Source organism: Typha angustifolia, chromosome 8 (genome assembly GCF_048772165.1).
Source record: "Typha angustifolia cultivar Huaian chromosome 8, ASM4877216v1, whole genome shotgun sequence".
NCBI lineage: Eukaryota > Viridiplantae > Streptophyta > Magnoliopsida > Poales > Typhaceae > Typha > Typha angustifolia.
This window is the reverse complement of record NC_133246.1, coordinates 5,005,341-5,021,835: the sequence shown is the minus strand read 5'-3', so window position 1 is coordinate 5,021,835 and position 16,495 is coordinate 5,005,341. Positions and strand designations below refer to the sequence as shown.

General features: G+C 34.4%; 1 protein-coding gene across 1 annotated transcript; it reads left to right on the top strand.

Moving 5' to 3' along the window:
* The first annotated feature begins 8,791 nt into the window (after window positions 1-8,791).
* Window positions 8,792-13,225, top strand: LOC140765543 (uncharacterized). The gene is made up of 8 exons (XM_073104684.1): window positions 8,792-9,052; window positions 10,736-10,999; window positions 11,078-11,149; window positions 11,254-11,292; window positions 11,383-11,490; window positions 11,600-11,697; window positions 12,081-12,192; window positions 12,898-13,225. Exons 1-8 carry the CDS (start codon window positions 8,876-8,878, stop codon window positions 13,144-13,146), a joined length of 1,119 nt encoding a protein of 372 aa, XP_072960785.1. The 5' UTR covers window positions 8,792-8,875; the 3' UTR covers window positions 13,147-13,225.
* The last annotated feature ends 3,270 nt before the right edge of the window (window positions 13,226-16,495 follow it).

The window sequence follows — 16,495 nt, the reverse complement described above, 5'->3', positions numbered from 1 at the left end:
AAGGGAGGAAATCCCCCACATCCAAAATTGTATGAAGTTACTACATCCTGTGAACGTGGCAGCTGTTACCCGGCCCAGACTGTTTAGGCCCATAAGCCATTTATCCAGACAAACACACACAAGAATAAATAGTAGCATGACTATTTTGCAATTAACCCCTCATAATATTTTTTTTATTAAGGACAGCCCCAAGTGATGTATTTTTGCAAACTCCCCCTTCTGCATGTATATAATATTAGCAAATACCTTCAATAGTAAGACTCCACTGTAGATAGCTTTACAATCTTATCCAACTTAACCGGATAGATTTGGTTGGCAACCTGTCGGAAAGAAAAGATCCCATCTCCAAACAAAATTATTGCAAACCATCCCAAAATTCCAAAACACAATCATCTACAGGAGGGTTCATGTTGGATCCAAATCCTATCTGTTAGATTTATGTCCAACATCATATCCCATCTGTTAGATTTATAGGCAGCATCGTATCCAATCCGAGGTCAGGATACTGGGACAAGACGGGAATATTTTAGTGGATTTGTGCCCCAGCAATGGATCACATCATTGACCTCCAAGTTCTGATTCCAGAGTTCAAGCATTTGGCCAACTTATAAGCTTGAATTGATTAGGAGCAGCTCCGGCCAGATTGGACTGCTCGATGATACGTGCAAATGATGTAATATATATTATTATATAATCATTGGGATAACATATGTTATAGATATAAGATGTACACATGTATATATCATAAATAAAATGATAAATAATGAATAGTCAGTAATTAAGTAAACAATGCACATGCATGTCTTAGAGTGCAATTAGAACATAAGCTAATCATCGTCAAGCATTTAAGCTATTCGTAGACTAATATAGGATCTAAACTTTGTTAAAATGTATCTAGAGTGGACCAACTGTACTCATGTGTCTTAAGATCCTTCTTACACGATAACAAATTTAACAATTTATCAAAGTAATTAGTACGTAAGTGAGATCATGTACCTAGATCTAACAAATTACTTATGCTATGATATATCGTTGTTCTGAATCTAGTAGGTTTTAAGCTTTGGATTATTGATTGGAGTGAATCTAACAATTCATGTTGCATCAGGAAACCAACAGTGGGATGCATACCTTGAGTACCAATCACAGTATCCATAGCAAGAGGGTGACAAGGTAAAGCTTCTTAGACTAGTGATAGATCGACACAAAGTCGTCGGCTAGTGATTTCTTTCGGTGAAACCCGAGGATGAAAACTGTACCAAAATGCTATACACATAATCAAATTTAAATTAACTAAACATAAGGCAAGGTCACTCACCGGCAAATCGAGTGGAGGCATATATTTGCTCCAACGACTCTACAACGACGAACACTCACCTTTGGTCAAGAAAGAGAGAGTGAGAGAGGACTAGGGCAATCGGTGAAAACAACTGGAAAGAAAGTAAAAGGAGAGAGATGTGGGAGATTAAGTTTTGAAAAAATCATTTCCTCCTCAGCGAATTCCTTGGGTTGCAGTAGGAGTACTCATGGACTAGGTCGGGCTTGACTTGATTGAATAAAAAAAAAAGGCTTGCTCAAGTCTAGACAAGGGCTTGCCTAATCAAGTACTAGACTAGCTTTGGGCTAGATTCAAGTTTTTTGACATTGTCCGGTCCATACACATGTTGTTAGGCGAGCCAATAGCAAGTAGATGACCAAGTTGGACCTAATGAGACATGACTGAAATTAAGTGCATGTTTTTCATATTAAGTGCTTTCATTAAGGTGATAACAAATTTAAGGAATTGAAACAAGAATTAAAAAGAAAATAAATCTATTAGATATGAGCGAGCCAATTGTGGGCGGACAAGCTAGACCTCAATGGACGAATAATTATCTACGGGCTCTAATAGACGAGTCGAATGCTAGGGGCTTGGACCAAGTCGTACTTGGACAAGGCTTAGCCTGAGACAATCCAATAGATTTCTAGGTCGAATTGGACCAAGCCGATCCAAAGTGGGCCCAAGTCAGGCTTTGGCCTGATTTTATCAAGTTGGACATTGACCGGCTTCGATCCCATGGGCCTTTGAGCGCAACTATCAAGCTATTTGATAAGTAGATTCAAACATAAATCAAGTCTAAATCAATATCAAATCAAGCTCGAATCTGGCTTAAATCAAGGAAGCTATGTTTGAAATTAAATTTGAGTCTAATTCAATTAATCAAATTTAACTCATTTCAAATACAGATCCAACTTGATCAAGTCTTTTTGAGCGAAGCTCGAACCGGCTTGATTATTAAGACAGCCCTTGGCTTTCTTTTATCTCAAGTCAGAGATATATATAAACTATCCTCTGCTCACTCGAGCTTGGCTAACCTACCAAGTAAAAAAAAAGGACAACTATGAGGCCACAGATTTGATCACAAACCTAAGTAGTTGTGGCTCTCATCAAAGCTGGTCAATATAGAACAAAGTAGGGGCCCCATAGTTGCTTTTGGCTGGTGCAAAGGACAAAGAGGCCTAAAATTAGGGGGCTCTTTCTTCTTCCAATTGGCTCTAATACTCTATGACATATCCCTTTTGGAATGAGGGGTGCCCTATGTGGCAGTAGCCCAGACTTTTTTGTGAACTTTAACTATTGGTGAATGATTGATTGCTTATCTGATCCAAGGCAATCATTTTGTATGAAGCATGATTGGCAGAGTGGGGAACAGAACTGTGAGGGTTTTGTTTCTTTTTCATTAGAGGATTACTTTTTGAGTTTATAAAGCTTTTTTATCACTTAGTGTGTGTAGTAGCTCATAGAATATCAGGACAAAATACTAGTGGCTTCCTAGATTAGTCATAGTTTATTAATGTGTGTCAAAAGCTGAATATATTTGGTGGGAATGATGGTTATAACAACTATGTTCATGCACCATAATAATGAGCTGAAAAGTATCAATCACTCTATTATTTAGAAGGTAATGTGGAACAGGCAAAAAATAAATAAATAAATAAAAATAGGTCATTTTGGGAGAGTGAAGAAATTTGCTTCTTAATCCACTGTTTTCCGTGGAACACACATAGTAAGAAATATTCAAAAAGTTATTACTTATCTTCACTATTTTCCATCATTCAATCACATTCTTTGGTGTTTGAAATTACTTAATTTGACTCTATCAAAATCTTTTGGCAAAGAAAGTATTAAGGTGTGGAGATGGAATTAGCATCAGTTAGACGAGTTCGAGTTCGAATGTCATTTCCAGAGAGCAAGAGTTTGATAGACATTGCAATAGGCATTGAATAAAACAATGAAAGAGCAATTTTTAGTTTGGACGTCGGATTTTCACTACTTTCATATAATAGTTTCAAATGCAACCCAAGGTGTTTGAACACACCAATGAATACTTAACGAGTTGAGTTAGTTTTCTTAAAAGCCCTATATATAACTTATATCTAATGGAGTTGTATGAGCGAGAGAATATTATAAAAAAAAATCTTGATAGCTTCGTAGAGAGAGAAAAGAGAGGAAGAATATAATTCTTTTATTTTTTTTAGTTGAGAAGGCTTTCTCCCCATTGTAATATCTTTTTGGTTCTATACAGTGAAATATATGAAATTTCTATGGACGTAGTCTTAGTTGAGTGAACCACGTAAAATTTGTGCTTCCTTTACTCGTAATTTTTTGTTCTTCTTCTTGCTTTTCAAATTTGGTCTCCTAAAAATTAGTCTCAGGATCTAAGTTGTGATTAAGAGTGATGGTAGAAGAAAAAAAGCTTTATATTAAGAAGTTTAATGGGAGCAATTTTGTTCTATGAAAGATATATACAAAAGATTACTTATACCATAAAGACCTTTATTTTCCCTAGGTAAACCTAAAGACATTGATGATACAAATAATGTAATTGCAAGTGATATCAACTAGAATTGACACTATGACATAGCATCAATTATAATTAACACTATGACATGGCATTGAAGGCTTGGGTACACGAGTGATAAAGTAATAAAATAATAATTTCAAAAGAGAAGCTGGATTGTCTTAAATTAGCGATATGAAATTTTGTGAATATTACATTTTTAGGAAATAGAAAAAGAATAGTTCTACAAATATTAGAAGAACACCTTTAAAACCTAAAACTCGTTCACATTGATATTTGGAGATCGACATAGGTATTTTCTCTTGGTGATTCTCTTTATTATGTTATTTTCATAGATAATTCAACTAGAAAGCTTTGCATTTATTTCCTAAAATTTAAGTTTGACGTGTTTGAAGTGTTTAAGAAATAGGAAGCTTTAGTTGCAAATAAGACATGATTGAAATGAGGGCAAGAGTTTGAAGAATTATGTGCAAAAAATAGAATAAGCAGCGAGATGATTGCTCTAAAAATACCACAACAAAATGGTGTTGTAGAACGTATAAGCAAAACACTTTTAGAATGTGCTAGGAGCATGAGGATCAATATTGGGTTATCAAAGCTACTGGACAAATATATGGTGCACCGCAACTTACTTTATCAATAGAGGACCATAGTTACATTGAAATACAAATTAATAGATGAAGTTTGCATAGAAAGAAAGGTAAATTTGTCAAATTTGGGTTTTTGGTTGCGCATACTATTTATACATTGATGCTAAAAATAGGTTCAAACTTGATGCAAAGTCAAAAGTATGTATTTTCATTAAATATGATACTAATTGCTCTAGATGCGGTCTTTAGAATCATGAAAGTTGTAATATTATTAAAAGTAGGGATGTGATATTTAACGAAGCAGTAATATACAAAGACTAAAAAAGCCTAAGAAAGCCTCCACAAAAATAAGAATTTATAGAGCTTAAAAAGATATCTATTAAAGATGTATGAGGACAACCAGATGAATAATATGATAAAGTCAAAGGCACCATCCGTTGTGATTAGAAGATTCAAAGTAGAATTACTAAAGCACCGACTCGTTATTATATGTCTTTTTTTTATTTCATTAATTGATAATGGGGAACCAAAAGTCTCAATAAAAAATTGTAGGTCAGCACCAAAGTTGAGTAGGGGCATACTATGGTCAAAGAAATGAATTTTTTGAAAACAAATCAAATATGGGACCTGGTCTAAAAGAAAAAGGAACCCTGCAAAATAAATGGGTAAAGAAGCTGAAAGAGGAACCTAATGGATTTAGATATACAAAATCAGATTGGTAGTAAAACACTTCCAATAAAAAGTATGTATTGATTTTACAGAAATTTCCTAACCTGTTGTCAAGTTGTTTACTATCAAGACTGTGCTTAGTACTGTGGCTGTTAGAGATCTACATCTAGAGCAGCTAGATGTGAATAATATTCTTTATGGAGATTTAGAAGACATTCACATGAAGCAGCCAAAAGAATATGTGAAAACTTAAACTGAGTGGCTTGTGTGTAAACTCAAGAATAGTTTGTATGCACTAAAATAAGCTCCTAAGCAATGGTACAAAAGGTTGACAATTTTATGGTACAATATGAGTATAATACTTGTAACTTTGATAGCTGTTATTTCATTAAAAAATTAAAATTCATATGTAATGTTATTATTATATGTAGATGACATATTAGTTTCATACTTTAACATGAATGAGTTCGACAAACTCAAGGATCAATTGTCCTAGGTAGTCTCTATAAAAAAATTCATGCAACTGAGTGAATACTTGAAATGCACATTGAAAGAGATTGAGAAAGACAACTCCTAAGATTACCCTAGAAAGAGTACATTGGCAAGATGTTGAAGATATTCAATATGTAGAATGCTAAATCAGTTAATGCACCTCTTACAAGTCATTTCAGACTTTCAAGTCGATAATTTATAAGGACAGGATGAGAAGGCAAAGATGATAAATGTTCCATATGCCTTAGTAGTCAAAATTTTGATGTATGTTATGATATGTATAAGATCAAACATTGTTCATGCAGTGGGAGTCCTTAGAAAATATACGAGAAATTTAGGTAGATAGGATTGAAAAAGCAGTGAAGTAGGCACTTAGGTATCTAAATGGCATAAAGAATATTTCTCTATGTTATGGAGGTTCTAGGATCAAGCTAGAAGATTTTGTAGGAGATCAAAGGAGAGCACTAGTGGGTATATGTTTATCTTAGACAGTGTAACAATTTCTTAGGTTTCAAGGTTACAAAAGATCATCGCTTTATTAATTAATAGAGTCAGAGTATGTTGCAACTTTAGAAGCTAGCAAAAAAATAATATGTTTGAAGAATTTCTTAGATGAGTTGGGAATAGAGAAGAAATATTGAATTTCTATACCGATAGTCTGAGCATAATACACTTTGCACAATATTTCATTCAAGAACAACACACATTGATACAAAATATCATTTTGTGCTGCCACATCTAGATAACAAAACCTTAAAGCAAGTGAAAATTCATATAAACCAGGATTTAGCTGACATGTTAACAAAGGTTATCACTATAGAAAAACTGAAAATGAACTCAACTTCTACTAGTCTTTTAGATTAAAGATAGTGTTGAGATCCCGTGAGCTAAGGTACATCTTGATGGCTCATTTTCCACATATAATCTGTGAAGTCATATTAGTTTCCAAGTGGGAGATTGTTGATATGTGGAGGCCAAATTAGCTTTAGGCTATCATTCAAATAGGTCTTTGGGCATTCGAAACACCACTAGGGATGTAATCGAGCTTAGCTCGATCAAGCTTACATTGAAATTAATTTTAAGACTAGATTTGTGATCAAGCTTGAATTAAAATCATTTCAATTTAAGTCAATTTTGAACTCGAATCAAGCTTGAGTCTAATGAGCTGATTAATTAGCAATTTTAAGCCTTATCAATTCAAGTCATTTTCGAGCTTTAACAAACTTGAATTGATTTAAACTTGAATCAAACTTGAAATAGAGCCTAACTGAACTATAAAAATATAAATATTACCAAAATTAATAGCATTTAGAGATAAATAAGTAGAGAATTAGACCATGTTCCAATCTAATTTAGAGAACTAGTCCATGTTCGTCAACTATGTATATCTTCCAATATATTTAGAGAAATCAACTCTTGACTTACATATGAAGATAAAGAAGACTATGAATTCAAAAATGAAACCTGCAACTTACAACCACCACAAAATGTGGCAATCTGGCAAGCATTAGGGATTCCAAGATCTCAAATCCAACATAAGTTCCTTCTCCCAACTACTAAAGAAAGAGGATAAACTAAAACTACCAAAATACCTATCAGGAAAGAGTCGATGAGGGCTCAAGGTGGAACGATGTTTAGATGTGTCGAGGTGCAAAGGTGGAGTAGCATGCCAAGGTGTGGAGGTAGGGCAGAATGTCGACGTGTGGAGGTGGAGCGGTGTGCTAGCTTGTAAAGATTGCAACTAGTGCGAAGTTAGAGTCTTGGAGAACAATGGCAATGGAGGTCACTCGCAATCGCAGAGAAGGCTAGGTAGATTTGGGGCTTGGGAGGGGAGAATGGAATGGAAGTTATAATAGAAAATTCTAACCTAGGGAGAGAGAAACTGGATTGTTAAATCAAAAGATCTAATAGTTCATATTACTCATATTATATATCAAGCTGACTTGATCAAGTCAGCTTGAATTTAATTTTGATCCTAGTTTCGATATCAAGCTCAATTCAACTTATTTTTGAGTTGAGCTTGATTGAGTCTTATCAAGCAAAGCTCGAGCCGGCTTGATTAAACGCCATCCATCGCAACTTTTGTTTCACTATTTTAACATGGCACCGAGTGTTTAAATGTAACATTAGGTGTTCGAATATGACATCAAATTTTGAATACTGTTGTATTTAGTGTTCATGCACAATCGCAACGTTTGAGTGCGTAGCAAATACCTCATGAGTTGAATTAGATTTTCTTGAAAAATCTATATATAACTTTTATTTAAAGGAATTATATGAGCGAGAGAATATTGTGAAAAACTTCTATTTCTAGAGAGAATAAAGAAATGAAAAACATGAAATTCTTTACTTTTGGGTTGAGAGAGCTTTCTCTCCCTATTGTAGTACTTTTACATAATGAAATCGATGAGATCTCTGTAGACATAAACCTACTTAGATGACCGATATAAAATTTGTGTCTCCATTGCTTCTGATTATGTTTCTTATTTCTTACTTTTCATGTTTCTTCTCCCAACAAAAAATCCTAAACTTTTAGAATTTGGCGATACACCGAATCACTAACAAAACCAATGTGTTTATCTCTCAATTTATAAAATTTTAAATATAAGTTCGTCTAGTTAGTGCATAGGAGAGAAACTTTTGTGAACTAACAAATAATTATAATGCAAGTCGTTAACAGAAATAGATCTACTTTTAAACTTATTTATCAAGGTAAATAACACCCAAACTTATATATCAAAATGGGTCTATTTTATCATAACTCTAAGTAAAATGTTTAACTTTACTTAAAACACTAATTAAGTAAAACTTAGATTTTATCAGTATTTTTATTAAAGCACTTTAGCTAATACTTTACATCCCCTAATGTTTAGGTAAAATACCTAATAGTTATTATCATGCTTACACTTCCCCTGCATCCCTCTAGACTCCCCCAGTCCACGTTCTCTTCACTCGCTGTGGTCCTTTTCCTACTCCCTAGGCCAAATATTTTTTGGAATTCACACACAATGAGGTACAGGAAATTTCCGTGGGGAAGGATTCCCTGCAGCTGTGTGTGTAGGAATATCCTTAAATTGGTGCCGTATCCAATTCCATCTCGAAAAGTAACCGGCTGTTGTAAATTGCTGCAGCGGGAATTTTATAGGGTTGGATCCCATCTAATTTATGGAGTCTTCGCTATATAAAAACACGGCAGGTGGAATCCCTCCATAGGCCGAACGTTCTTCTTCTTCTTCTTCTTCTCTGTCTAAGACCGAGCTTAAGAGGGAGGAGGAGGGGAGGCGGATGGGTGCGGAAGGATATGCGATCCCCTCCCTCCACCGCAAGAAGGAAGGGCAGCCTCCCTCTCGTCCTCCTCCGATCATCCTTGGCCTCCAGCTCTCCGCCCTCATCGACCATGTCGCTCGAGTCGACTGGTCGCTCCTCGATCGCATCCCGGGAGACAGGGGAGGGTCTCAGCAGGTCGAAATCGCTGAACTTGGCAATACCCACTTCGCCTTTTGGTCTCTCCGATAGTTTCCGACAGATTTTGTTTTGATGTTTTCTTGGTTTCTTCTCATGTTTTCGGCGTGGGTGAGATGATATTTTTCGACGCCCACGCCCATCTTATGGAATTGCTTGTGGGTTTTCTGGGTATGATTTGTGCTGGGAGGAAGCCTTGATTTTTATTGTTTAGATTGTCTCAGAGCAATGCATCTCTTTGATCTGTATGCTCGGATCGTGACAAATTTTGGCCAATTTTGTTTTGAAGTGTTTAGGTGCTATCACGACAGGAAGAGTTTTTGTTTGTTTTGTTTTCCTTTTCTTGGTAATTTTACAAATAATTCAAAGTTTGATGTAGTTTATGCAACTACCTGTACTTCTTTTCCAAAATTCGATTTTTTTTTAATATGTGGGCCTTTGTCATTCTCGAGTTTGACCACTTCTTTAAGGAGAGCTGTTTTTGCTTATTACTCCTGAATTCTACTGTTATATTGCTTTCCTTGTCATGGATAAGACTCTGGGTTGCAATTGTTGGTTCCTTGGCTTGAACTGAAAATATTTATGCTATGCACAATTATCATACGCGTAGTGTTCAGAATTGTCATTATAATACTTTAATGCCAAACTTTTGTTAAATCAATGATTGTTATTTACTTTCCCTTTGGTGCATAAGTTGCAAGTCTCATGTCTACTAACCTTTGTTCGTCCTAAGTCGTCCTCAATTTTCCCGTTCACTACATTATTGGTGGGCTAAGATCCTCTCCAAACGCCCTCTCCAAACGCCGTAGATGACATAGCTCTCGGAACGCACTTTTGGAATTTGATGGTTCTTCAGGACATACTTTAACATTCTAATTTCTTTTTGATAGAAAATTCTACAAAATAATTAATTCTATACTTCTATTACATGCTGACATATCCATTGTTTCTCATACTGATGGAGCTCCTCTCTATCAGTCTGATGGATTTTTGTTTTTCCTGTATAAATTTCGGACCAAAATACTTCCACAAAATTTTGTAATTTAAAATTTACTTCTTTTGTTTTAACAAGGATACCATAGTGAGTGATATTTGGTAGGTTTGTTCCTTCCACCTTTCTCTTTTGACTTAATTGTGCTTTAGAGAGGAAGACATATCCGTAACGAGAAATTATAATCTTTCCCTCTTCTATACAGTTTCTAAGTATAGAAGTTTTATTGGACTTCTCCTGGTTCCATGAGCCTAATATACAACGAAGAAGGCAGATTACTTTACCAACTAAATGGTCTTAAAGTTTTATGCGAATTCACAATATTGTTTGATTTTGCCTTGGCCAGAATTTAGACATCAATTTCTACTGGGCTGATTTTAGATTGATAGCTAATGATAAAAATTCATAAATTCTTCTGAAGCCTTCTTGTCTTCAAGTTGTGCTCTAGTCGACCCTGTACCACTGAGAAAAAGTTTGGATGATGATACTTGATGATCTCATGTGTGCAAAAATTTTAGGAAATCATTCTGTTATGACAGCCAATTTATTCATAATTAGCGGTTGAGGTCAAGATTCTATTAAGAAGCAAAAATTTGTCTACTGTTCTCTCTTTTACATACTTCTATCTATCTCTCCTCATATTAGCATTTATTCATAAGTAGTTACTTGAGCAGTTTATGATGGGAAAACAGGTTTCTTTTGAAGATTTGAATCATATACTGAGTGAAGTTAACACCCATATTCTCCCATTCCGGAATGATCTTTCTCCTTTGAGGACAATGGCTGGGGGTAGTGTTGCCAATACCATTCGGGGCCTGATTGCAGGTTTTGGGGTCTCAAGTGGAATAGTTGGCGCTTGTGGTGATGATGATCAAGGGCGTTTGTTCATCCATAATATGAGTTTTAGTGGTGTTGATCTTTCGAGATTAAGAACGAAGAAGGGACCTACTGCACAGGTGAGAGCTTGAACCATGTTGTTTTCCTTTTGGGTTAATCGGTAATGGCATTTGAAAGCTAAATATAATCTCTTACAGTGTGCATGCATGGTTGATGCTGATGGGAATCGTACGATGCGTCCCTGCCTGTCAAGTGCAGTTAAGCTTCAGGTATGAAAATCAAGCACTTTTTGGACTAAAATGAAAATCAAGTTTTCCTTGACAGATTCTGCAGAAGTTTGCTAGTTGTTTGAGTATGCATGTTTTAATTACAGGCCAATGAGTTAAATAGGGAGGATTTTAAAGGTTCAAAGGTGATCTTTTTCTTTCAATATATTTGGGTCAACTTTATCTAATTATCTCATTGTGGTTTGGCTTTTGCTGATAAGTCATAACGAATGCAGTGGCTGGTAGTGAGATATGCATATTTCAACTTGGAGCAAATCAGTGCTGCTATCAGGATTGCTAAACAAGAGGGTGTTTCTGTCTCCATGGACTTGGCCAGTTTTGAAGTATGATCATATATAATCTCATGCTCATGTGTTTCTATTCAATGTATGTGAATGTCATGGTGTAGTATTTCTAACCTAACTTCCTTTGCCAACTATTGACCTCATTCAGATGGTCCGTGACTATAGGTCTCATCTCATAGACCTGCTGGAGACTGGCAATATTGATCTTTGTTTTGCCAACGAAGATGAAGCTAGAGAGCTAATAAGGTGATTATCTTTTTCTTGCACCAGGGTGTAAATAAAAGCTATAAGAAAATGATTAGTAGCAGTAAGATCACATCTACAGCTGGAAGAAGCCTTCTAGCTTACAGTAAAGTGACATCATTTTGAAATTTATAGTTGTTGTTAGACATACATAAATAAGCTAATGTGAAACAATTTTTACTCCATTTACCTCTAGAAATTATGTGTTTAGACACTGACAAACTTATAACTCTTACTGCTGGGTTATATGTGTAGTAACTTTGAACTTTGTAATACTTACTTAAGTAGCAGATAGTACTTAAAACAGTGATTCCTTTTATGATACAGTGACACTGGTTGTTGAGAGAGAGCAGTGCATAGAATTTATGTCATATGTGTGTTAACAGGGCAGAGCCAACAGCTGATCCAGAGGCTGCAGTAGGGTTCTTGGCCAAGCACTGCAAATGGGCTGTGGTGACTCTAGGTTCTAGAGGCTGCATAGCAAAGCATGGTAAAGAGGTCAGTGGCAAGAACTTGGTGCTTTTTATTTGTAATGAATGCACTGAGAGAATTTAAACTGTCCAAATGTAATAATTTCTTCTAAACTTTTTAACTTTACAATTCATGAAAAAATTACTAAAATATCATAGGTGGCATTTAGAGTTTCTTACAATCCATAAAGCAAAAGGAAGATCGTATACCAATAAAATCATTGACCATGAGGTATAGAACAACAAAAGCACCCTGCAAAACAGAAGTTTGCACTTTTGTGTGAGAGTTCTATAACATCCATAAGTTTAGTGATGTTTGCAGATGAGAGAAACTTTTCAAAATGACAATGCTACTCCTGTAGAGAGGTATTGTAGTCTCTGTAACTGTAAAGTGATAAAGCAAAGCCATATTTCAGTTGCTCTGTAATAATGTTTTCATATATGTAAAATCATTATCTCTAAGCTTTATTTTGTAGTTTGTGATCAGAATGCTCATTGAGTATCATTAAGACATTCCATTAAGTACCTTCCAATGGGGCGAGAGTTCAGAGACTTGCTTCGAAATTCACTAACATAAAGTACAAGTCATCTTATATAGAGTTGATACTGGTGATTCATGAAGGCATGGTCACAACATAGATAATCTGAAAAGCACTATAATATTAGTATCACTTCTATGGTCATTGAGATAATGGGAAGGATTACTGATTCAATATCACCTGATCTATTTCAGGTTGTTCGTGTCCCTGCCATTGGGGAAGCAAATGCTGTTGATGCTACTGGAGCTGGTGATCTCTTTGCTAGTGGCTTTCTATATGGACTGGTGAAAGGGCTCCCATTGGAGGACTGTTGCAAGATTGGAACTTGCAGTGGTGCCTCTGTGATCCGAGCTCTTGGCGGTGAAGTCAGGCCTGAGAATTGGCAGTGGATGTACAAGCAGATGCAATCTGCGGGTCTCTCAATTCCTGAACTCAACACTTGATATTCCTACACCTGTTGGATTTCCTTCCACATCCATACTAATTTAGAAATGGCAGCAGAATGTTTCATTTTGGCAGTCATTTTATGATGATTAGGTTATCTATTAGATTCAATCAGCTATAATATGTGACTGAGGGGGTAGGATGAAATTTAAGCTTTCGTCGAAGGCGGGAGACTTGTGTGAGAAGTGTTCTAAACTCTTCCATACTATGACTACCTATTGAAGGTCTTATGTATTTTTTTTCGTTACCCAGATCTAATGCTGTCAACTGATTTTTTTTTTCAAATGCTCTGAGTTTGGATTCTCACTTGTGCTAAATTGAAGGAAAACCCTTGCAGTTGGTAACCAAAACCGCAATTGCAGGAATTTCCTGCAGTAGGTTAACCTGGCCAGCAAGCAAGCACTTCATTGATTTCAAAACCATGCATTAGATGAAGTGGTGGAGAAGGTTGAAATTTGGAAATCTCAAACTGATATCCTAACTAAATTTAATCAATCTTTGGAACAACAATTTATAGTGTCACAGGTACCCGAGCTATCTTTTTTCTTTTGTTTTTCTAACTGAGTATCCAAACTATCACAATCACAATCAACTATTTGCCATCAAAATGAGCAATTCTTTACTCCAATATTGTCTTAATATTGTTGTCTATTTTGCCAGAAAGTTCATACCAGCCTAGCTACATGGGCCTATGTGGCCTATATTATCTATCAGCTTGAATTTCAAGCATGTAAACTCCCTTAATAATATGAGATCTTTTACAATTTAATTATATTTAGTTTTCTATTAATATATAAAACTGAGTGTATATATTTTATATAGTCGATATATTTTTTATTATAATAAAGTGCACGCCAAAATTTATTATTATAAATTAGAAAATTAGATATAATTAAATTGCAAAGGTCCCTATTGATATGCATATTTTGGGGCAAACACCTGAAATGATTAAAACAAACAAGTTCTTGAAGTAATGTGCTTCTTTTTAACCAGGCAAGTAGGAAAAAAAAGGAAGCTGATGGCTTTTGAAATGGTGTCTGACTGTGACTGTGGTAAGCATATATTTTTTATAGTCGATTCATATTTTATTATAATAAAGTGCACGTTAAATTTTTTTAATTAAAGAATTAAATGTGATTAAATTGCAGATGTGCCTATAGATATGCATATTTTGGAGAAAACACCTGAAATGATTAAAAGAAACAAGTTCTTGAAGTAGTGTGCTTCTTTTTAACCAGGCAAGTAGGAAAAAAAAAGGAAGCTGATGGCTTTCTGTAATGGTGTCTGAGTCTCTGACTGTGGTAAGGATAATACTTTCATCTCTATCCATTTTATAGTTTACAACACACAAACACTTAGCTAGTGGCAGACATGAGGGTCCCTGTAATGGATTTCCTTTGAACTGGTTCAGAGAACCTGCAAGGAGAGAGAAAAAGAAGAACTGTGAAATGCATGCAAGAATTAGATAAGCATATTTGTGCCTAATTGAATCCCACTTTGAATCAAACTCTATAGCACTGCTTCCATCAACACCTCTTTGCCAAAAGGAAAAAAAAAGGGAAGTATATAATTGTGTGGATGATAATAGCTATTCCATTATTATTATAATTAGTTTATCTTGATTGATCATGATGACCAGCTAGCATCTAAGAGATCTTTTGGGTCTTTAGCTGATGGGTGATGTTAATTGCATTCTTAAATTCTTAATCTAACCTAGTTTTCTTTTTAAAGGGAAAGAAACTATCAAAATATTCACTTGGCCCTTCTAAAATGCAAGGGTATGAGTGTGAACATTTTAAAGACTAGAAAATGGCCATCTAAACTTTTGCATCAAGGTTAGGGCCAGTCTTTATAATTAAGGACCACTTAGTTCTTTTAGTTTGTTTATTTGTCATTTTGAGACCGTAAGAAATCTAGCATTCGTTTATTTTAGGTATAACATTAATTTATTTTAAAATAGTAATTAAACATCAAATAATTTTATTTTAGAATACAAATACTATTCATCAAAATTACATCTTATTTCACACACTAACTCAATTACTAACTTACTCTCGATATCTATCTCATTAACCTACTTTATACCAAATTAAAGAGTACTTATAATATTTTTACTTTATATCACATCAAACATAATTATTACACTTTTATTTTAGAATACAAGTAACACAAAAATATATATTTTTTAATACAGTAGGAGTCAGGCCTTTTAGGTCCCAGGGAGTTTGTTTACAGTTACGTGTGATCATGAAAGTTGCATGCATGCAGAGCTAAAGAAGGATACTGTCTGCCATCCTATTTAAGTGCATGGGTCCTCAATTCCCTTCATCCATACTACATGCTAACTAGAAAGAAGGGTGCAGATCTCTCTCTCTCTCTCTCTTTAAACTTTTAAAAGAAAATAAATGAAAGGAGAGAGGAGCTGATCCCAAACATGATCTCCCTGAATCAGAATAATCTCTCTTAACAATTTACATCACAAACTATTAGCCTAGAAAAAGAGCCATCATTAATAAAATAGAGCTTCTTTTTAAATCTTGTATTTATGTGTATATTAGTACACACACACACATACATACATATATATATATATATATATATATATCTTGAAAATATTTGGTTTTTGCATGAGGTTATTATTATTAATAACTTTATTCAACAAAAAGTCACCTACTAAAAAATATCCATGTAAAATCCACAAGTTTTGAAGGGTATACATATCACCATGGAATTTTGAAGGCTATGCAAATAATAAACTTGGAGGGATATAAAAGCAATCATCCGGAAATATATTGATTTTTGAGTTGGATAAAATTTAAGGGATAATTACACATAGACTCCCTAAATTCCTGCATTATTTTTAGTACACTCAATAAAATCTCTCATCTCATTGATAATATTAAATGAACAATATTAAATAACTATTTTTGCTCTTAAATTTTCTTTTTCTTTTCTAAAATAAGGGTAAAATAATTCTTATAGAACTTAAAATTGATACTCGTATTATTATTTTTAATTTAAATTCTAATATATAACTAACAAAATAGGTTCACTTTAGGAATAATATTTTTTTTATAATATAACTCTTTATTCCTGAATAACAGTTAAACATTATAATAACCGTATTCTAGAATACAAATATTATTTATCAAAATTTATATTTTTATACCACACTAACCTAATTATTAATTTACATCAAATTTTTTATATAAAAATAATTATGACACCCTTATTCTAAAAATACAGCTAAACATAAGAATAACTTATTCTTAGAATAAAAGATCTCATTTTGAGAATAACAAAAATGAATACTTCATTTAGAATTGACCTTATTCCTCAAGTAAACGA

What these genes read in the sequence shown, in the direction of transcription:
- LOC140765543 (XM_073104684.1), top strand. Translation starts at nt 8,876, where the DNA reads ATGGGTGCGGAAGGATATGCGATCCCCTCCCTCCACCGCAAGAAGGAA. An exon ending in ACAGGGGAGGGTCTCAGCAG is followed by an intron (nt 9,053 to 10,735) that starts GTCGAAATCGCT and finishes ATGGGAAAACAG; the next exon opens with GTTTCTTTTGAAGATTTGAA. An exon ending in GAAGCTAGAGAGCTAATAAG is followed by an intron (nt 11,698 to 12,080) that starts GTGATTATCTTT and finishes GTGTGTTAACAG; the next exon opens with GGCAGAGCCAACAGCTGATC.